The sequence below is a fragment of the Cervus canadensis genome, chromosome 1, assembly GCF_019320065.1.
Source record: "Cervus canadensis isolate Bull #8, Minnesota chromosome 1, ASM1932006v1, whole genome shotgun sequence".
In the NCBI taxonomy this organism is placed as follows: domain Eukaryota; kingdom Metazoa; phylum Chordata; class Mammalia; order Artiodactyla; family Cervidae; genus Cervus; species Cervus canadensis.
The window spans coordinates 11,218,535-11,241,477 of NC_057386.1; the positions used below are offsets into that span (position 1 = coordinate 11,218,535).

The 22,943-nt window shown below is 48.3% G+C and overlaps 1 protein-coding gene and 1 pseudogene across 2 annotated transcripts in view; both read left to right on the forward strand.

Annotated features, from left to right (window-relative positions):
- RPTOR (regulatory associated protein of MTOR complex 1) overlaps positions 1-22,943 on the forward strand; it is a 314,811-nt gene that overhangs the window by 245,083 nt on the left and 46,785 nt on the right. For both annotated transcript variants that reach the window (XM_043462839.1, XM_043462849.1), the window contains exons 14-17: positions 13,678-13,752; positions 16,741-16,806; positions 17,310-17,501; positions 17,848-17,988. In XM_043462839.1, the coding sequence (XP_043318774.1) occupies positions 13,678-13,752; positions 16,741-16,806; positions 17,310-17,501; positions 17,848-17,988 (474 nt within the window). The remainder of the gene's footprint in view (positions 1-13,677; positions 13,753-16,740; positions 16,807-17,309; positions 17,502-17,847; positions 17,989-22,943) is intronic.
- On the forward strand, positions 10,160-10,304 carry LOC122425756 (annotated as a pseudogene).

Below are 22,943 nucleotides of genomic sequence, written 5' to 3' on the forward strand. Positions count from 1 at the left end.
CAGCATCAGTCCTTCCAATGAATATTCAGAGTTGATTTCTTTAGGATCAACTGGTTGGATCTCCTTGCAGTCCAAGGGACTCTCAAGAGTCTTCTCCAACAACATAGTTCAAAAGCATCAGTTCTTCAGCGCTCAGCTTTCTTTATGGTCCAACTCTTACATCCATACACGACTACTGGAAAAATTCATAGTTTTGACAAGACAGACTTTGTTGGCAAAGTAATGTCTCAGCTTTTTAATATGCTGTCTAGGTTGGTCGTAGCTTTTCTTCCAAGGAGCAAGCGTCTTTCAATTTCATGGCTGCAGTCACCATCTGCAGTGATTTTGGAGCCCCCAAAAATAAAGTCTCTCACTGTCTCCATTGTTTCCCCATCTGTTTGCCATGAAATGATGGGACCAGATACCATAATCTTAGTTTTTTGAATGTTGAGTTTTAAGCCAGCTATTTTACTCTCTTATTTTACTTTTATCACTAGGCTCTTTAGTTCCTCTTCTCTTTCTGCCATAAGGATGGTGTCTTCTGCATATCTGAGGTTATTGATATTTCTCCCGGCAACCTTGATTTCAGCTTGTGCTTCATCCAAACTGGCATTTCACATGATGTACTCTGCATATAAGTTAAATGAGCAAGGTGACAATATACAGTCTTGACGTATTCCTTTTCCAATTTGGAACCAGTCCATTGTCCATGTCCGGTTGTAACTGTTGCTTCTTGACCTGCACACAGATTTCTCAGGAGGCAGGTAAGGTGGTCTGGTATTCCCATCTCTTGAAGAATTTTCCACAGTTTGTTGTGATCCACACAGTCAAAGGCTTTGGCATAGTCAATAAAGCAGAAATAGATGTTTTTCTGGAACTCTTGTTTTTTCTATGTTCCAACAGATGTTGGCAATTTGATCTCTGGTTCCTCTGCCTTTTCTGAATCCAGTTTGAACATCTGGAAGTTTACAATTCACATACTGTTGAAGCGTGGCTTGGAGAACTTTGAGCATTACTTTGCTAGCATGTGAGATAAGTGCAACTGTGCGATAGTTTGAACATTCGTTGGCATTGCCTTTCTTTGGGATTGGAATGAAAACTGACCTTTTCCTGTCCTGTGGCCACTGCTGAGTTTCCAAATTTGCTGGCATATTGAGTAGCAGCACTTCCAAAGCATCTTCTTTTAGGATTTGAAGTAGCTCAACTGGAATTCCATCTCCTCCACTAGCTTTGTTCGTAGTGATGCTTCCTAAGTCCCATTTGACTTCGCATTCCAGGATGTCTGACTCTAGGTGAGTGATCACACCATCGTGGTTATCTGGGTCGTGAAGATCTTTTTTGTATAGTTCTTCCGTGTACTGTTGCCACCTCTTCTTGATATCTTCTGCTTCTGTTAGGTCCATACTGTTTCTGTCCTTTATTGTGCCCATCTTTGCATGAAATGTTCCCTTGGTATCTCTAATTTTCTTGAAGAGATCTCTAGTCTTTCCCATTCTATTGTTTTCCTCTATTTCTTTTCATTGATCACTGAGGAAGGCTTTCTTATCTTTCCTTGCTATTCTTTGGAACTCTGCATTCAGATGGGTGTCACTTTCCTTTTCTTCTTTGCCTTTAGCTTCTCTTCTTTTCTCAGCTATTTGTAAGGCCTCCTCAGACAACCATTTTGCCTTTTTGCATTTCTTTTTCTTGGAGATGGTCTGGATCACTCCCGCCTGTATAATGTCACGAAGCTCTGTCCATAGTTCTTCAGGCACTTTGTCTATCAGACCTAACCCCTTGAATCTGTTTGTCACTTCCACTGTATAATCGTAAGGGATTTGATTTTAAGTCATACCTGAATGGTGTAGTGGTTTTCCCTACTTTCTTCAATTCAAGTCTGAATTTGGCAATAAGGAGTTCATGATCTGAGCCACAGTCATCTCCTGGTCTTGTTTTTGCTGACTGTATAGAGCTTCTCCATCTTCAGCTGCAAAGAATATAATCAGTCTGATTTCGGTATTGATCATCTGGTGAGGTCCATGTGTAGAGTCTTCTCTTGTGTTGATGGAAGAGGGTACTTGGTATGACCAGTGTGTTCTCTTGACAAAAGTCTATTAGCCTTTGCCCTGCTTCATTCCATACTCCAAGGCCAAATTTGCCTGTTACTCCAGCTATCTCTTGACTTCCTACTTTTGCATTCCAGTCCCCTATAATGAAAAGGACATCTTTTTTGGGTGTTAGTTCTAGAAGGTCTTGTAGGTCTTCATAGAACGGTTCAACTTCAGCTTTTGGTTGGGGCATAGACTTAGATTAATGTGATAGTGAATGGTTTGCCTTGGAAATGAACAGAGATCATTGTGTCCTTTTTGAGACTGCATCCAAGTACTGCATTTCAGACTCTTTTAGTTGACTATGAGGGTTACTCCATTTCTTCTAAGGGATTCTGGCCCACAGTAATAAATATAATGGTCATCTGAGTTAAATTCACCCATTCCATTCCATTTTAGTTCAGTGATTCCTAAAATGTCAATGTTCACTCTTGCTTTCTCCTGTTTGACCACTCCAATTTACCTTGATTCATGGACCTAACATTCCATGTTCCTATGCAATATTGCTCTTTACAGGATTGAAATTTACCTCTGTCACCAGTCACATCCACAACTGGGTGTTGTTTTTGCTTTGGCTCCATCCTTTCATTCTTTCTGGAGTTATTTCTCCACTGATCTCCAGTAGCATATTGGGCACCTACTGACCTGGGGAGTTCATCTTTCACTGTCCTATCTTTTTGCCTATCATACTGTTAATGGGGTTCTCACAGCAAGAATACTAAAGTGGTTTGCCATTCCCTTCTCCAGTGGACCACATTTTGTCAGAACTCTCCACCATGACCTGTCAGTCTTGGGTGGCCCTACACGGCATGGCTCACAGTTTCATTGAGTTAGACAAGGCTGTGGTCTATGTGTATTTAAAGGCTCAAAAATCAATATGCCATAGAAAGGTATAGAATGAGAAGCTTTTTTCCATCTCCTGTCCCTGTAAGGGGTACAGGGAGTCAGTGTATCATATCTTAACATAGAAAATGTGACACCTGGGTCAAAATGAAAGTAAATATTAAATTAAATGTAAGCTTAAAAACCCACTCTTCCACCATTATGTTTAATTGCCTTACTAGTTTCTTATATAGTCTCTTGACTAAACATAAGTAAATATGAATATACAGACCAAACTGCTCTCTCCTTAAGCACACGGCCTCCTCCACCTGGGGTCTGCCTCTTGCATTTCCTCACCTAGGAGGTCTTGCCATTTGGGCTCACAGAGAGCCTCCTAAATCTTCACAGCTAATGCACAACATCCCACTGCAGAGGAGCACTGCTCACATACCCAGTCTCCTGTGGTGCTGGGACCTGTGATCTGAACCAGTCCCTTGTGATTATACACACTATTGCCATGAATAAACTTCTACATGCTATTTCATACATCTGCAGATAAACCTGTTAAATTGTGCTCCCAAACACGACATTGCTAGATCAAAGGGTAAATGCATTTCTAATTTTGACAGATACTACCATTCTATATTTTCACAACAGAGCACATTGTAAAATATTTGAATTTTTGCCAATCTGAGAAGTGAAAAGTGGTATTTCAGTGTAGTCTTACTGTGTACTTATTAGGAAAAAGATTGAGCATTTTCATAAATCTAAAGGCCATTTGTATTCTGCTTTCTGTGAACTGTTGGTTTGTGTCCACTGACCATTAGATTGCTAGTGTTTTTCTTGACTTCAAGGAGCTCTTTATATATTAAGGAGGCTAGTTTGTCCATAATCCAGCACCATAATGCTCTTTATGACGGTGCCTTCAGAGTTAATTTTGAGAATATGTAGGATTAATTCCTACACATATTTCCCTGGCTATTTCTATTTACTTCTCCATAGGATGTTTAGAGAATGTCTAGTTTCAGACAAAAAAGCCTGCGGGTGATTTTGGAAGGATTATATTAAAGTTTAAATTAATTCAGGAACACTGATATATTTATGATGATGAATCTTTCTGTAAGTGAACAGGGATGCTTTCACTTGTTCAAGTTGATTCTTGTGTTCTTCAGGACTTTTTCTTGGCTGCTCCTCGTGGCATGCAGAATCTTAGTTTTCTGACTAGTGATCAAACCCATGCCTTCTGCAGTGGAAGCTTGACGCCTAACCACTGGACTGCCAGGGAATTCCCAGGAATGCTTAAAGTTTTCTTCACAGAGGATTTTCATGTTTCAGGTCAAGTTTATTTCCAGTTTTAGGATTCTTTTATAAATGGGGGTGCATCTATCTTTTTTCCTTGCATTTATCTTCTAACTGGTTGTTTCTTTTGACTTCTGTGTATTAAAGTCTTTAACCTCACTAAGTTCTCTTATTAGTCCCATTTAGTTTATTCCATTGGGTTTTCTAGGCACATAATCATATCATTTGCAAACTCTAATGGCTTCGCTTCTACCTTTAAAATTTTTATGTCTTTAGTCTCTTTCTCTTGTCTAATTGTATTAACTGATAGAGACAATGTCGGCTAACAACCTTGCCATTCAATTCTCCACCTGCTCAAGCCTATCAGAGAGATGGTCAGTTCCTGTGCACCCACCCACCGGCCCTGGGGCCTTCAGCTCTGCTCTGGACTGATTTTGGTCAAGGCCTAATGAGCTGCCTCCATGCTGGAGGGGCCTTGCTGCTGGGCTGCACCCCATTACCCAGAACGCAGCTGCGATTCCTAGGACTTATTTTAACCGTCTGGTATATTTCTATAGCATAGATCTAGTAATAATATCATCCCTGCCAGGCCCTAAAACCACCAGCCCTCAGGGTCACACTGAGCCCCATCATACAAGGTGCCCTGCCTGGTGCCAGACTCAGGGGTGGCAAGACTGAACAGTGTTTCTGAAGAAGCCCACCCCAAGGGCCTCCTCCCCTGCACAGGAGCTCTTGCACACTGGACTGTCTTTGCTGTTACTGCCTTCGTGTGTGTACACCTCTGCTCACGGCACCCTCACTTCCCACTGGAGGCAGAGTGCCCTCCCTCCCCAGCCATCCCTCCCGCCTTCCTCTTTGATCCCAATTTGAGTCGCTGCCTTTGGGTTAGCTCTTTGCACCTTCTACCTTCTCTGCTAGACTTCCAGCTCTTTGAGGACAAGGACTCACAATGCAGCCTTTCTACCAGAGGCCCAGTGAGTGTTTGCTGACTGCATAAATGAACTGACGTGTGCACCAAGAAATAGGCCAGTTCCTAACCGTGTGCCAGTCACATCCACTAGCTGCCGCCCCATGAAACAAGGAGGGAACAAACCTCCCTGGATCAGTGCTGCTGAGGTCCAGCCTGTCCCTGATCCTGGAACCCGGGTCACTGCCAGGTGCAAAGAACATGCCCAGGAGTACTGGGCAAGAAAGGTGCCTGAGCTGGTGCTTTCTGGGCCAATCAACCCAGCCTTGATTTCAGGCTCCACACAAACTGTGATTGCCCTTTTATAAAACTTTTGAGACTTGGCCGTGTGGGCTGTGCTTTCTTGCTGACCAGCCTCTGCCCACCCACCCACCCTCAAATGAAATCAGTACTGCAGAGCTGTTGATTAATGCAGCCTGACAATTAATCACGCAGCCCTCTAGTCTCTGAATTGCCCTTGGCGACAGACTGATGCATTGGGAAGTCCCCTGCAGCCTGAGTCACTGCACCCATTCATTCTGCAAAAGGGCGATCTGTCACCTCCCCAGCAGCACACGGTCCAATCTGCCAGTGTGGGCCAAGTCGCCTGTGTGGGGAGGGCAGGTGACAGCCTCCTGCGTCCCTCCTCTGTCTTTTCATTTCACTCTTGGCAACTACAGGGATCTGAACAACTGCCTCCTCTAGACCGACAGACCGACAGAGACAACCCAGCTGCAACCTGACCTGTCATCAGTGAGCATGTCCAGCAGGGCCTGGCCTCCTCCCAGGTGGCTGGTCTTGGGGCTGAACCAGCATCAGGACAGGCAGACTCAGTTCCTGGGATGCGAGTGAGGTCTCTGCTTTGCTGGCCCACAGCTCTCCAGGGACCCCAGGAGGGTGGATCCGACTCTCCTCCCAGAGGAAAACCCACTCCCAGGGCTTCTGAAAAGCAGCCACCTCAATTAACCAGGAAGACAATTGAGAAGAGGCCATTCTGAACAATGCTATTTTACCAAAAAACTCTTTGTTCCAGAAAATCCATGGCAGGGGACTGTAGATGATCCCTTCCTTCCTGCTAGTGTTGGAGGGTCCTCTGAGGAGGCAAGGGGCGAGTGTGGTTCACTGTGGAGATGGGGACACTGTCCAGTGGCGGCTCTGGCGAGTGCTTGTTGACCTGGGTCATCTAGGAGGCCGCCACTTTCTTACCAAGCTGTACTATGTTGATGTAAGGTATTAACAAGAGGGGAAACTGTGTTTGGGATATATGGGAACTCTATTTACTATTAAGTTTCCTGTAAAATTATGATAAAAAGACATTTTATTAAAATACAAACTATAGGAATAAGGCAGGACACAAACAAACTCCTGGCACAGAAGATGTGTTTGCCCCAGGTCCTCACAGGCCAGCCCCATGGGCTGCTCTGCCTTCAGCGATGGAGCATTAAGAAAGCAGGTTTTGAATAGCAGATCCTCTGGCCCATGTGATCACATTCTGATCTGGGTGATGATCACCAGATGGTCAATACTGAAATCAGACTGATTATATTCTTTGCAGCTAAAGATGGAGAAGCTCTATACAGTCAGCAAAAACAAGACCAGGAGATGACTGTGGCTCAGATCATGAACTCCTTATTGCCAAATTCAGACTTGAATTGAAGAAAGTAGGGAAAACCACTACACCATTCAGGTATGACTTAAAATCAAATCCCTTACGATTATACAGTGGAAGTGACAAACAGATTCAAGGGGTTAGGTCTGATAGACAAAGTGCCTGAAGAACTATGGACAGAGCTTCGTGACATTATACAGGCGGGAGTGATCCAGACCATCTCCAAGAAAAAGAAATGCAAAAAGGCAAAATGGTTGTCTGAGGAGGCCTTACAAATAGCTGAGAAAAGAAGAGAAGCTAAAGGCAAAGAAGAAAAGGAAAGTGACACCCATCTGAATGCAGAGTTCCAAAGAATAGCAAGGAAAGATAAGAAAGCCTTCCTCAGTGATCAATGAAAAGAAATAGAGGAAAACAATAGAATGGGAAAGACTAGAGATCTCTTCAAGAAAATTAGAGATACCAAGGGAACATTTCATGCAAAGATGGGCACAATAAAGGACAGAAACAGTATGGACCTAACAGAAGCAGAAGATATCAAGAAGAGGTGGCAACAGTACACGGAAGAACTATACAAAAAAGATCTTCACGACCCAGATAACCATGATGGTGTGATCACTCACCTAGAGTCAGACATCCTGGAATGCGAAGTCAAATGGGACTTAGGAAGCATCACTACGAACAAAGCTAGTGGAGGAGATGGAATTCCAGTTGAGCTACTTCAAATCCTAAAAGAAGATGCTTTGGAAGTGCTGCTACTCAATATGCCAGCAAATTTGGAAACTCAGCAGTGGCCACAGGACAGGAAAAGGTCAGTTTTCATTCCAATCCCAAAGAAAGGCAATGCCAACGAATGTTCAAACTATCGCACAGTTGCACTTATCTCACATGCTAGCAAAGTAATGCTCAAAGTTCTCCAAGCCACGCTTCAACAGTATGTGAATTGTAAACTTCCAGATGTTCAAACTGGATTCAGAAAAGGCAGAGGAACCAGAGATCAAATTGCCAACATCTGTTGGAACATAGAAAAAACAAGAGTTCCAGAAAAACATCTATTTCTGCTTTATTGACTATGCCAAAGCCTTTGACTGTGTGGATCACAACAAACTGTGGAAAATTCTTCAAGAGATGGGAATACCAGACCACCTTACCTGCCTCCTGAGAAATCTGTGTGCAGGTCAAGAAGCAACAGTTAGAACTGGACATGGAACATTGGACTGGTTCCAAATGGAAAAGGAGTACGTCAAGACTGTATATTGTCACCCTGCTTATTTAACTTATAGGCAGAATGCTGCTGCTGCTGCTGCTGCTGCTGCCAAGTCACTTCAGTCGTGTCCGACTCTCTGCGACCCCATAGACGGCAGCCCACCAGGCTCTGCTGTCCCTGGGATTCTCCAGGCAAGAATACTGGAGTGGGTTGCCATTTCCTTCTCCAGTGCATGAAAGTGAAAAGGGAAAGTGAAATCACTCAGTCGTATCCGACTCCTAGCGACCCCATGGACTGCAGCCTACCAGGCTCCTCTGCCCATGGGATTTTCCTGGCAAGAGTACTGGAGTGGGTTGCCATTGCCTTCTCCAACATGCAGAATACATCATGCGAAATGCTGGGCTGGATGAAGCACAAGCTGAAATCAAGGTTGCCGGGACAAATATCAATAACCTCAGATATGCAGATGACACCATCCTTATGACAGAAAGCGAAGAACTACAAAGCCTCTTGATAAAAGTGAAAGAGGAGAGTGAAAAAGTTAGCTTAAAACTCAACATTCAGAAAACTAAGATCATGGCATCTGGTCCCATCACTTCATTGCAAATAGATGGGGAAACAGTGGAAACAGTGAGAGACTTTATTTTGGGGGGCTCCAAAATCACTGCAGATGGTGACTGCAGCCATGAAATTGAAAGACGCTTACTCCTTGGAAGGAAAGTTATGACCAACCTAGACAGCATATTAAAAAGCTGAGATATTACTTTGCCAACAAAGGTCCGTCTAGTTAAAGCTGTGGTTTTTCCAGTAATCATGTATGGATGTGAGAGTTGGACTATAAAGAAATCTGAGTGCTGAAGAATTGATGCTTTTGAACTGTGGTGTAGAGAAGACTCTTGAGAGTACCTTGGACTGCAAGGAGATCCAACCAGTTGATCCTAAAGGAAATCAACCCTGAATATTCATTGGAAGGACTGATCCTGAAGCTGAAAATCCAATACTTTGGGCATCTGATGCAAAGAACTGACTCGTTGGAAAAGAGCCTGATGCTGGGAAAGATTGAAGGCGGGAGAAGGGGACAATAGATGACGAGATGGTTGGATGACATCACCGACTCAATGGACATGAGTTTGAGTAAGCTCCAGGAGTTACTGATGGACAAGGAAGCCTGCCAGGCTGCAGTCCATAGGATCGCAAAGAGTCAGACCCAACTGAGTGAACTGAACTGTAATACATGCACAAATTTTTGTTTTGTTTTGTTTTGACCACACCATGTGGCTTGGGAGATCTTAGTTCCCCAACTTGGCATTGAATCCAGGGCCACGGCAGTGAAAACACTGAGTCCTAACCTCTGGATTGCCTGGGAAATCCCTACATTTGTAAATTTTATCTTACTGCACTTGGCAAGTGGGAAGGCCATTGTGCCAGGCCTTTGAGTTGTGCAGACAGACATACATCTTTAACTGCCTGGGAGGGACTGTGCCCCTGGGTTTGAAGAACAGTGAGCTCTTGTGTGCAGTGAGCAGAACCCCCACTCTCGGGTTATTTTCTCAGGCACTACTAGTTTTATGGCCACGAGAATTGTTAAGACTCTGGGTGTATAAACAGTTCAAAGTAGTCCTGTATCTGTCTGGAGACGATTCTAATGTTCTGGTGGCAGTGGGTCAGGGCGCAGTTCAGTGCTGCTGTCTCTTGTGTGAACCTGGCTCACCTCTCCGGCATCCTTTCCTCATCCCAGGGAGTGAATTCTGCAACCCAAGGACAGGAAACAGGACCCTCCCTCTGTGATTTTCTCCGTATTCACATCAGAACATGAATGGGTGTGTCCACTGGTGACACTGCTCAGGACTGTCCTGCTGGTTGGGCCTCATTTGATGCGTCGTGTCTGGTGGTCTGTTGATCTGTGCTGTTTGTGTCTTCCTGCTCCCCAGGAGACAGACTTTATAACCTGCATTAAGGAGAATGAAGGTAGGGCTTCCCCCACAGCATTCTTTGCTAGAATATTCTGAGGGGGCGCACCTGCCCTTGCCTTGTGAACTTACCCTCGCAGAAGCCAGAGTCTGTGGTCTCTGGACTCGGCTTGATCTCTGCTGCCTCCTGAAATCAGTTTGCAGACTGCATCTTCAACCACAGTGAACTGTGTACTTGCTTCCTCGTCTCTGTTTGCTTTTCTTCTCTTCCTCACCTCCCTCCCTTTTTCTCATGTTAAAAATATAATTCCCTGATACAATGATCATGAAGGTGGTTTTCCCAGCGTGAGGCTTATCCATTGTACTCCAGATATGCTGACCTCTGTGGTTTTCCTAAATGTGGGAAAGTCGACTGCCTAATTTGTGGTAGTGGGGGACTTTTCCCTACTAAGAAGAAGGAAAAAAAATGCATATATATATATTTATACAGGTGTGCAGTTGCAGGGGGGCTTGCTTAGGAAAAAACCGTTTCATATTCATGCTCTTCCTCATCTCCACCCTCTTTCTGTGCTGGCCTTAATATGTCAAACCTGTAGCTTGATCTGGGAGAAAACAGAGAGACGAGAGAGGGCCCTTGAAAAGCAGCCGTGTGGAATGTGGGCTGCTGGAGCCCTGCGTGTCTCAGGGGAGCTTCCCCCCAGTCTGTGTGTGCAGTGTGTCTGGGCCTTTGTAGTTTCAAGGACTGTTTTCTCTTTTAAGAGGGCACTTGGCCAAGTTGGGAGGGAGAGTGGGCAGCTGGTGACCACTGTCTCAGCATCCTGAAAAGTCAGCACCCTGCAGATCCCCAGCTCTCCAGCCCCAGATGTAGATACAGAGAGGGCTGGGATGGCGGATGGGGGTGATTGTAAGCCAGTTCCAAAAGGACAGTTGCTGAGCCCTGAGAGTGAGGGTGGACATGACCTGAAAACATTATTGTGGTTCCCACCTGTGTGGCAGCCTCTTCCAGACAGAGGTCGTTCTACACGAACAAGACCATCGCCATTTCCAGTACCGAAGCCATAATGAAGCTATGGCTTCACCTACTCACACATGTGCCTCAGCTTCTGAATTAGCAGATATGACTTAGGGACACGTCATCACTCTGCGACGAGATATGTTTTATGAGCATCGCTGCAAATGTGTGGGCCTGGGTTTGACTTGTGGCACCTCTGGTTTAAAAACAAAGGAGAGTGGCTCTGTTTCCAGGTGCAGGCACCTTAACCCTGTCCCCAGATGCAGGCACTGTGCTGCAGGCGCCGTCTGAGTGCGCCCTCCCAGCCCCTTCTGGATGAGCCTCTGCAGACAGCATCTTGCTGACACCTTTTAGTTCATTTATCCAAACCTTCATTCAAAGTGAGGCATCCCTCATGGGAATGACTTGAAAGCTGCATGCTTAATTGGCTTCCGTGGCTCTTGGGGATTATTATCCTACTAACCTGAGCTCCTAGTGCCCCTGCTCCCTGACCACCCCCTCCATCTGCGCTTAAACAGCTGAGTCCAGTCGCCACCTTATTAATTTATTGATGTGAGGAAAAACACCTCATTATCAGAGCACCCTGAGAAGTAGGCCAGCGTGGGAGAGAGGAGGTCAGGGCTCCAGGCTGCAGTAAACAGCAGATTCTGTCTGCAAAATCACCCTGCCCCTGAGAGAGTTTCACACTGGGCATGCCCCCAAGCCAGCAGTGCCCTGCAGAGCTAGGGAGGTTTTGCAGTATGTAACTTTTCTCCTTTTATTCTCAGAAACTCAGATCTTAAAATTCCAGCCCTCTCTACTTCTTGAATGGCCTTTATCCCCTAGAGTGGAGCATGCTGGGAGCTGATGAAATTCAGCATCTCCCTGTAAACATGTTACCCTAAATCACCAAGTGATTTTTCTGGGTATTGATCCAGGAAGCTCAGTGAGCAGTATGACCACATTCTGTGGGTTGCTTTCCAAGAACGAGAGCATCCGTGATTTATGAGTCACACTCCCGTGTTCAGATTGCACTTCCATGTGTCAGATGTTTCATCTGATTCCACCAGTTGAGCAAAGATTTCTCAAATGTCACTGGGGTCCCACACCTGCAAGAGGGAGGACCTGGGCATGAAGCCTGTTTCTTTGCCTCTTTCTCTTACTGGGCGCCTCCTTGGATGTCAATTCCTGAATGTCTGAGGCGCAGTTGTTTAAGTCCCTTGAAGAGCCAGCACCTGCAGAAACGCCTCCCAAGTCAGCCAGCCTGGTATAGAAGCAGGGTTTCTGATGACCCCACTGCCTCAGGGCAGTTCTTTTCCCTGAGATTTAGATTCCTTGCCTCTTGGTACCACCTGGAGCCCCTTCTGCTCACATACCTGTTTCTGTGTCTCCCAACTCGTCCTTCATGCTCCAGATCACCTCCCCCTCTACCCTGTGGCCATGGGCTCCCACCCAGTACGTGCATGACTTTTGATCTAGGAGTTCAGCCTGGCTCACCTCCTCCTGGTAGCTCCACTATGTGTCTCTGAGGTGGCTTGATGCAGTGTACCCCAAATCCAACTCCTTGCCCTCTCAGTCTCTGATGACACGGTCCCCACCTCTCCCGCCTCTTTAGTGGTCTCGCCAAGCAGTCGGATTGCCCAGCTCCTCCCTCCCAGATCCCTCTAGAAAGATCTTAAGTCTCCAGGGTCCTCCCCACCACCTCTGACCCTGCTGCACATGGTCACCACCCCCAGTCTGACTTTCCAGCTCACCCTCCACTGCAGCTACCAGAGTGATTCTTCAACCTGCAGTTCAACAGTCTTCCCCCTCCCATTCCCAGTGCCCTCTGGTGTCTTCAAGACCCCATCCATGAAGCAGTCAAAGCTCTCTGCCTCCGGCCTTCCCTGGCCGCCTTCTCCCTGGTTGCATATCCTAGCAGGATCCCCACCTGTTTTCCCACCTTCCACCCCCACTCTCACATCTGTCCTTCCTTCATGGATGATCCCAGCTACTCCACCCCTCCCAGAGCTTCCCAAGCCCAGCATCTCATCATAAGCCAGAACTTCTCAGTTGTCTCCCCCAGGACTATGAGCAGGGTGTGGGGGTCTGTGTCCAGGACTGAGCCAGTGCTTGACACCTAGTGGGTCTTGAAAACTATGCTAACACATGACACGGTGGTGCTTACACATGCCATGTGCTCTGAGGAGGTGGCGAGACTTGCACACTTGGCAACCCACTTAGCCCTGAAATCAAACTTTCCACTTGGAGCTGCTCCTTTGGAGACAGGCCTCTAGGAAGCACCTGTTGGAATATAACCGTGTGATGTAAGTAATTCATAATTATGGTGTTCACATAGATTTTGTCAGGCTAAGCAAAGGTGTATGTATGACAAGCTCTGGCAGGGGCTGGGGTCTGCAGAAACTGAGTGGTTTCAGGTGTTGGGCACGTCTCCGCTCAGAAGTGGTAGGAGAGGTGCATGGGCCCTGGACTGACTCAGGAGAGAGGACAGGTATGGGAGCTGCAGGACGCAGACAGCCTCCGAAGGAGCCAGCCCAGCAGCCAGAGTACCCACACCCGCCAGGTACCCAGAAGGGGTTTTCGAGAACGCCTCAGAGCCACTGCGCTTCTGAGAGTGTGCAATGCCAGCCCTTTTCCCACAGCCAAGGGAAAATGCATTTGTACACAGCCGTCCCAGCTATTTTTTCAGATGAAAATTGGACTTGAGAGGTGAAAATGATGAAGACATAAAATATTCATTGCACATTCGTTTGTTCACACATTCCAAGAAGAAAAAGGAGCCCCTTCCTGGGAACTGCACTCACTGTTTCTCCTGTGTCTCTCCCCACAGTCATGCCAAGCTGACCTGGTGAAGGACAATGGCCACAAGTACTTCCTTTCAGTCTTGGCAGACCCGTACATGCCAGTAAGGACCAGCATGTTATGCTCTGGTGACACGTTTCCTGGGGGCTCTGGGAAAGGTTGCTCTACACAGAGGGACCTGTGGTGGAAGTGGGGAGCCCCTTACACTCCCAGCTCTGCCTCACTTGGATGATACCTTTTGCTTCCTGGCATATTATTTCAGTAGCTGCTTCCCTAAAGTAAGTCACAGTGAACCTTGATACACAGGCTGGTTTGGTTTTGTTTACTTGAGTCCTTTTTCTGGGCGCATCTTTGCAGTGAAGTAGAATCCACTGTGCCTTGTACCCTGTCAACCAAGTTAGATCAATGACTACTTGTACATCCATAATATTGGTAGTTCCTTTGCCCAGTGCAGGATCTGGACCTAAGGGGAGGTTAATGCACTTTATCAATCAGCAAGGGGGTTGGGGCAGTGGAGGTGGTGGAAAAATTGAAATTTGAAAGTTGAAATATATTTTATTGTATTAAGTTGTTTAAAAATTAGTAATCCATGAATAGCATATAAAATAACTCCCAATAAGTGTTTTTAAATTAATATTTATGTTCCCTCCCTCTAGCTCCTAGCTTAGTAAAGAGAATAAAATAAACACCTTAAGTATCAATAATTACTCAATATAACTTAATTTTATCAGAATGTTTAATGAAATCTAACAGCTCACTCACACAGTCATAGGTGCCTCTGGTTGTGGAAAGGAACTTTTGGGTGTAGTTTCACCCTCTGGTTGGTTTTCTAAACTAAATGACAATTAAAAAAAAAAAACACAAAAATTTTCTAAAATCCAGGAAACATTAAAAACAGGATTGTTATAAAAGGTAAGCAGAATTTGTATGTTCCAACTGAAGTATGGTATTTAAACATCATCGAAGGTGGTTAAATTTAGACTTTATATGAGTATTGGAAGTAATACAGAGTGAGTAAGAGAAGTCAAATGACTGAGAAAGACATCTAAGCTGATAGACATGCAGTAAAATGATGAACAAAGTTGGCACAAGTGGGCCCCACTTCAAAACTACAAACACATGAAGTTTTGAGGATCTAGCCAGATTGAAAGAAAGGAAATTAAATCCACAAATGCCAAAACCTGAAGTCAGGGGAGGGGCACAGTGAGTCATGGGTGAACCTCACAATGACCGTGGAGCTCCACATGTGTGCAGCCCAAGTCTGCACACAAAAAAAAAACACAGGCTTGTGGGGCGAGCCGCCCACTCACTGGACGAGGACAAGAAGAGCTAATCCAGTCCATCCACGTCTGGGCAGAAAGTCAGGAAAAGCCTCTGTAAGAAATGGAAATTCCCCATGTGGGAGGAGCCACCAGCCAAGTGAGGAACATGAAATCTCCAGGGCCTGCCTGGAAGCGGCGAAGGCTGTACCTTTTCTGCAGGGCACCTTTCTGTATACCTTCACAACCAGGGCACCAAGACTCGTGCCAGGAGCTCCAGCCTGCTCCTGGCCCAGGTCCAAGTGACGTAAGCAGAGCTGGCAGAAAGGAGGGTTGGCTTTCAGAGAACTTAAATAGAACTTAAATAGAGTTCTCTGGAAAAAGAGTGAAGAGCATTATAAATAAGTATGTTTAAGATAACTGGATAAACAGTTTGTTTTAATTGTGTCCAAAAATAAACCCTGGTGTTTTTTTCCTCAGAAGTACTTTCTTGCCTGTTGTAAGAGAATAGTGTATTCTGTCCTTCTGTTTATTCTGTCCACACTGTTTATTCCTTCTCAAAAAATGACCAACTAGGGTCTTTTAATAAATAGGCAGATTTTGGAGGGGAAAAAAAGAACCTGTAATGGAATATAGTCATTAGAAGCTCCATAGACAAATTAAACAGCAGAATTGACACAACCAGTAAAGAAGTCTGTGGAAAATTCATGTGGGAGGAAGCAAAGAGGAGATGTGACAGAGGTTCTGAGAGGGGCTGAGCAGGCTAGCTGCGTTCAACAAAGGCCAGAGGGAGACAGGGGGACACACAGTTCAGTGGAGAACTTTCCAGATTTGAAGAAGAAATGAGTTTTCAGCTTTATAAAGCACAATGAGTCTTGAGAGGGTTCAATAAAAACAAATCCACACAAAGACTCATCGTAATGAAAGTAGAGAATGTCAAAGGCAAGAGTAAAAATCTCTAAAGTAACTAGGATGTAAAGGAAGATGGTTGCAAAGATGTGGACAGCAGTCACCACAGTAACGGATGGAAGACAGAGAAGGGGCCCTCAAAACACAAGGGAAACTGTCACCCAGGGACCCTGTGTCCCCACGAGTGTCAGTTTGGGAGAGGGCAAAGCTAGCACATCTGAGGGCCAACAGCTTCTCAGGCAGCCAGGAGGCCCACACTTCAGGAGGAGATGGAGCCCAGAAGTTAGTAAGAAGCATCAGAAAGCAGACATTGGCAAACATGCCAGGTATGTAAATCAACATTGGCTGTAAGAATAAGTAAGAGCAGTCACGCATGACGGACTGAAGCCGGAGGAGGAATACTGGGAATCCAAGGCAGATACAGAGAATGACTAGACTTTGCTCCAGGTTAAAAACACAAGGTACCACAAATAGTTAAAAATAGACTGATGTCTGAGTCAGTAGAAGCGCAGAGGAGAGGAGAAAATGAGAATCGATCCGCCCACTGGAAGACCAGAAAGAAGGGAAAATGAAGTCAAGTAGAGACTGTGGTCAATCATTTTACGACCAGTGTGCTCAACTCCGATGGTCTGCTTCCATAGGCTTGGGCAGAACAGGGCCTCTGACGGAGCAGAGTCACCCGTCATGCAACATCAGATGTCAGGGACCCATCCGTCCTCCATGAGGCCAACCCAGAGCCATCAGACCCTCTTTAAAGTGCAGTTCCTGTTTGGAGACTCAAAAGACAGCAAAGCTGGCTCTCGTTACTTTAACTACAGACCAGGCTCATCATAAAGATCCTGAAAGGATAACTCTAGTGCGTGGGGGTGATGAGTTTCTGCCACAAAGAAAGTGCAAACTAGCCTGTGACTTCTGTTTTCCAGGCTGAGCACCGGACCATGACGGCCTTCATTCTGGCTGTAATCGTCAACAGCTATAACACAGGGCAGGTGAGTGTCACGCCCCTTCCCCACCCCTGCAGGGCCTACCTTTGAGTTACAAATGCACAGCTGTGAGCTCCAGGATTTGGAGGCCAGAGGAACTGTCCTGAATGTATGTCTGAAGAAACAGTGACCTCAGAAGCAGGTGGGGGGAGGTTGGGGATCACACCAGCCCTGGGGGCTTCATGGAGGAGTGGGGGTCCAGACCCTTTGTTTAGCCCCAGTTGAATTGAAATTGGTGGGACTTAAAATGAGGAAAATTGAGGAACGTCCCCAGCAGTCCAGAGGTTAAGAATCCGAGCTTCCTCTGCAGGGTGCATGGGTTCAATCCTTGGTCCAGGAACTAAGATCCCACATGGCACAGCACAGAAAAAAAAGAGGAAAGTTGAACACATCTTGCAAAGTGATTAAGCATGGTTTCCCTGAGTAACCTGGGGGGCTAGGGCCAGCCCAGGACACTGCCCCAGTCAGTGGTCGGTGGGTGATGCCCTGTGTTGCCTGCCTTCTCACAGGAAGCCTGCCTCCAGGGAAACCTGATCGCCATCTGCCTGGAGCAGCTCAACGACCCCCACCCCCTGCTGCGCCAGTGGGTGGCCATCTGCCTGGGCCGCATCTGGCAGAACTTTGACTCAGCCCGGTGGTGTGGGGTGAGGGACAGTGCCCACGAGAAGCTCTGCAGCCTCCTCTCTGACCCCATCCCTGAGGTGAGCTGTAACCCCGCCACTTCAGGCTGAGTGAGGTCAAGGTGAACCTGGGGACCACACCCCAGAGCGCCCACCCCTACCACCCCCCCCACCATGGGTTCCTTGGCCCCTGGCTTGGTCTCTGATGCCTGCCTGGCTTGGTCTCTGATGCCTGCACACAGCCTGTCACCTGGCCCTCGGGCGTGGCTGCCACGAGCCTCTCATTTCCCTGCTCTGCTTGTCTGCACAAGTGGAACTAGGCTGAGAGGACTATAGACAGGACTAAGCTGCATCTAGTAGGCTCCAGGGGCCCCGGCCAGAGCCAAACAGCTGGCCACAGGGTAACTGCTCCCTGTCCCGCCCACAGGTGCGCTGCGCAGCCGTCTTTGCCCTCGGCACGTTTGTGGGCAACTCTGCAGAGAGGACGGACCACTCCACCACTATTGACCACAACGTGGCCATGATGCTGGCCCAGCTCATCAATGACGGCAGCCCTGTGGTCCGGAAGGTGTGTGGCCCCCACTCCTAGGCAGCGCCAAGTGCCTCCAGGCCGGGCTCCCTTGGCGCCCAGGTCGAGTCGTGACCCTGACCTGACCGCAGCTTCGAGCGCTCAGTCCGCCCCCAGCGCGCATCCTGCCGAGAGCCGACTTTAAATGTTTGTTTAATTCTCTCCAAAATGCGTTTCTTCACCAGATACTCGTGTGTTTGCTTCATTTAAAGGCATTTAACAGGCTGCGTCTCCTGGCAGCTTGTATAATAGGCTCCTTCCTGCCTGGGAGCAACACATACACACATCACGGAGATTCAAAAGAGCAGTAGCCACCCACAGACAGACGGAAAGGTTTGTGTAGTGTATTCCCCTCCCCGCCCCCATGTTTGTCAGCGACTGAACGGAACAGTTCTTTGCAGTTGAAACTTTTACTTCTCTGTTTCAATGTAGAAGGGCCATGATCTCCATCCAAGACCTCACCCCCCTGTCAAAAGTTGGCTCAGAACAGATCAACCCTCTCCCTCCCACAGCCAAAAGGGCCCGTGGGGGAAACCCCACTGTCAGCCATGTTTCAGGGTGGCCTTGAAGGCCCACCCTGGGAGCAGAGACTTCTCTAGGACCAGGAGGGCAGTGCCGTCCTGTGTGTGATCCTGAGTCACCTCTCATCACCTACCGGTGCTGGGCTGCTTCTCAGCATGTCTGACATCCCTGTGCCAGGGAAGGGAGGTTGGTTTCTCAGAGGTAGGGGTGGTTTGGAGGGTGTCTGTTTGGAGAGCAAACCTCCACTAACTTGGTGGCGGGAACGTTATCGGGGCAAGTTCAGGTCAGCCGGGAAGGACTCATTCCATCTTGAGTTCCCTCAAAGAGCCATGAACCCAGTTACTAATAGACCAGGTCATCTAGAGAAATGTTAACAATGTGGAATGATCCTCCAGATGCCTTTTCATGTTTTTATTTTGGGTTCTCATCATTAGCATCTGTCTGAAGCTGGCTTCCTTGAGTCAGAGTCTTCTTTTTCCCAAGTCAGATTGCCTGTATGTGATCAAAGCAGCGGTTCAGCAGTATCCTTAATTGTCTGTTAAGATTCCTTTTAAAGAAAGGAACTCTTTTTCAGTTCTTTCCCCAAAAAACTTTAAGAGGATGTCAATAAAAATAGGAAGAATGTCCATCTGAGTCTCCAGTATTAAGAGAATGGTCTCCAGGTCATCAGGAACACAAGGACCAAACACTCAAGCACATCCCGGGTGACCTGACATGGCCCCAGGCTCCTTTCCCAGCCTCACTCCACTCGCCATCCTTCCCCAGACCGGAGATGCTCAGGTGTAGCCAGGTCATTCCTGTGGGCACTTGGGGTTGACCTTGCCTGGGCCTGCAGACATGGGTGCTGAGAAGAGCTCTGCCTTTGCTCGCCCAGCACTGGAGCTCAGCTCGCAGCTGCCTCAGCACACCAGGCTCAGTTCATGGAGCAGCAGTCACCCACCTTCAAGAGATACAGGGTCCGAGTCCAGTGGCAGGCACAGAACCAGCAATTGTGCTAAAACCCTCGTAAATGAGCCACACCCTAGAGACCAGCCCAGGTCAGGGGTGCTGGCCCCATAGTGGGAGGAGGGGAGCCTGTGCCTAGGTTGTGAGGGACAAGGGACAGGGAGAGGGAGTGAGGCAGGAGCGTGTGCAAAGGGCCAGGCACGTGCAAGACCATAGTGTGCCCGGGGCTGCCCATCCTGTGCGCTAGAGCACAGAGCATCCTCGGCATCCCAGGTCCTCTGTTGGGACTTGGGACTGTCACTGCCTTCAGGGCTTTTTCTCTTTGGGAGATGGCCAGCAATGCAGGCCTGTTAAATAAGGGGGCTACTTTGCTGTGGAAATATGGGTGACACAGAGGTTCAGGGAGACTGGGGCCCATGGATTGGAGAGAGGATCCAGGCTTTAATAGGGTGAGTGACACCGACTCAGAGGCTGAGCCCTCATTCCCATCACAGCTGTAACCCTAATGCTTTTGGCAGCTTGCCTTTCCCATCTTTGTCCAGAGCACATGGTGACAGTTGTGCCCAATGCACTCTGAGGGGACACAGGCCCAGCCTGCAGGCCCAGCAGACCCAGTGCTAGGGCACCTGAGGGTCTGGAACAAGACTCTGCCTTGAGCACTGCACTCCACGAGCTCACCTGAGCTTAGGTGTGAGAAGTCCCAGCTGTAACCAACTGCTGGTGTCTCTAGCTCGTGGCAGTACAAGACATGTCAGGGTATCATGGCGGGGCTTCGTAAAGTCACATGTCTGCAATATAAAATAATTGCCCTGTTGACTCCTGAACGATGAAAGCATCCTTTTCTGGAGGAGGCAGTCATGGCAGAGAGGGAAGATTTTTGCTTGTTGACCTCTTTAATGAGCTTACTTGATAAAATCAAGAGTCAGCAAGTTCACCTAAATTATTTTGAACTTGAACTTGTGCACGAAGTACAGGATGGCAGATTGCCCAGTCAGCAAGCCGCCCACACCTCATCAAGAAGGGCCAGGACCCGGAGTAGGGGAGTGGGGAGGGGGAGGTTTGTGACCACCCCACTGTCACCCTGCTTTTCTCAAGGACTGACCAGTCCAGCCCTGCGACCCTTGCCTGCAGCTGACTGGGTGCTGTCCACCTTAGCAAAGAAAGAAGATTGCATCCATTTTCTCTAGTTTACATTTATTTAGTAACCACAGACCCACAGAGGAGCAGTTCCTGGCATCCACCTCCCTTCACACACGTCTGCCTCCAACTGACCTGATGAATGGCGTCAGAGGGTGTTTCCCATCAATGTTCAGGACATCTCTGGTGGCGGCAACAAGACGGCCAAGCCACCCAGACTGGAGTGCCTTCTCCCACAGGCGAGCCCAGAGGCCATCCAGATGGAGCAGACGGGCTCCCTTTCCCACAGCGCCGCTCTGGCCTCCTGGGAGCTGAGCTTGATACTTGGTGGCCATGGGCCGAAAACAAATGTCAGCCAGTAATTCATTGTTGGAAACATGGAGAAGGGGCAGCCCTTGGGGACCACCCGGGAAGACGTGTGGTCCAGCCTTCCGGGCCACCACAGGAGGAGCGTTAGCCGACTCCCCTCAGGCCATGTTTGTAAGCAGGCATGATGTCCCTGAATCCTGATGGCAAGTCACCCAAACAGTTGAACCGTATGTTAAAGATTATGCTGTGTCCAAAGGGAAGAGGCTTCATTCCGTCAGCAGATACTTGTTAAGCGCCGCCTGTGGGCCAAGCCCTAGGTAACCAGACCTCCAGAACTTGCACTTGGATATGGTGGAGGGTGGAAACCTCCAGAACTTGCACTTGGAGACAGGAGTGAAGGTAGAGAACAGGTATCCCCGGTGGAGGTGGAGGCCTCTCCAGGCTGAGTGGACAGCAGGTGCCAAGGCGCGGGGCAGGAGACCTGCTTGCTCCCAGTGTGAGCAGGAGGCTGGAGTGTGGAGGTTGCGGGACCGCTCTGCCAGGAAACGGGGTGAGGCTGCTGGCCGGAGGGGCTCGGGTAACCATGCTGGTATGCTTCCGAGGTCTGAGAATAACTCAAGCCTTCCACCCAACCTCGCTCTGGCCAGACATGCCTGAATACCTCTGAAGGCCGGAGCCCACGGCCACCACTCAGCAGGAGGAGTTTGACCAGCCCTCACAGCTTCCCCCAGATCAAACGGTCCAAGACCTAGGAATCTGCTTCCGGTCCAGCTGAGATGTTTTCACCAATTCAGAGTGAAGGGAAAACCTGTGTCTTTTGAAGACAGTTCAGGCTTCTTCCTGAAGTAGGAAATGGCAACTTGGCCTGTATTCTTGCCTGGAAAATTCCATGGACAAGGAAGCCTGGTGGGCTACAGTCTATGGGGTCGCAAAGAGTCAGACACGACTGAGCACACATGTGGGCAGGCTGCTGCTTCACTGGGAGGGGCCGGTGGGCAACCCCTCGACAGCCTGTTACCCAGCACTGTTAGACTCAGGGACAGGCTGGTTGGGTGGCAGGATCGGCTGAGAGAAAGATGGGTCAGGATGATTCAAGGGTCTCACTGAAGCCACCAGAGGGCACAAGCCAAGAGTCCCTGGCAGGGGCTGAATGGAAAGGGTTGGGTGGCAGGCCCTGGGCAGGTCAAGTTGGGTTTTAGAGTGCCTGGTGGGTATGCATGGTCAGCATTTGGAAGGACCAGCCTGGGCCTCAGAGACAGGATCAGAGAGGTGGGTTTGGGAGTAAAACCCACACACACGCCGGGGAGGCCAAGGAATATGTAAGGGTGAGGTAGGAGAGAAGGGGGGTCCACCCTAGCTTGTTGACACCTCAGCACAGCTCTCCTGGCCCTGGTGTCTGAAGAATTCACAGAACAAGAAGGGGCTCTCAGACTTTGGCCTTCTGCTAAATATTTTTCTGAAAAGTAAAATAAAGTTGTGGGAACCATTTGAATAGTGATAGGAAAAGTAGTACAAACCTACATCCAGTTTTATTTCCCGTGATTTTTAGGATCTCCAGGTCATCAGGTCCCAAAAGAGATCAGGTGTGTTCCCCTTGGACTGAGGCATCTGGGCCTGAAGTCATGTAGAACTTCCCTGTTGCCTTTTGGGGACTGGAAACCAGTTTATCTTTGGAGACTACATTTAGTAAAGAAACGTGCTGTACTGCCCAGCGCGTCCTGCTTTAATGCCCGGAGCTCTCTGTGGTGTTGACCATAGGAGGCCCTGAGGGCTCTTCCCTGTCCCACTCTGGGGTGTCCTCCCCCTATATCCCTACCAGGCCCCCCAGTCCTGCCGCTCACACCCAGCAGTCAGCAATCTCTCCTCCAGGTGTCCGGGGCGTCCCTCAGAGGCCCTCATCTTCACCTCACTGCTTGTTCAGAGGTTTCTGCCCACACCGGGCACTCGAGGGTGCTGTGTTGAGGGGCCAGCCCCCGTCTCAGCCCCGAGTGCCATCTGTCCCCCACCCCACCCCCGCCTTTTCTCCGTGGTGGCTCGAGCGC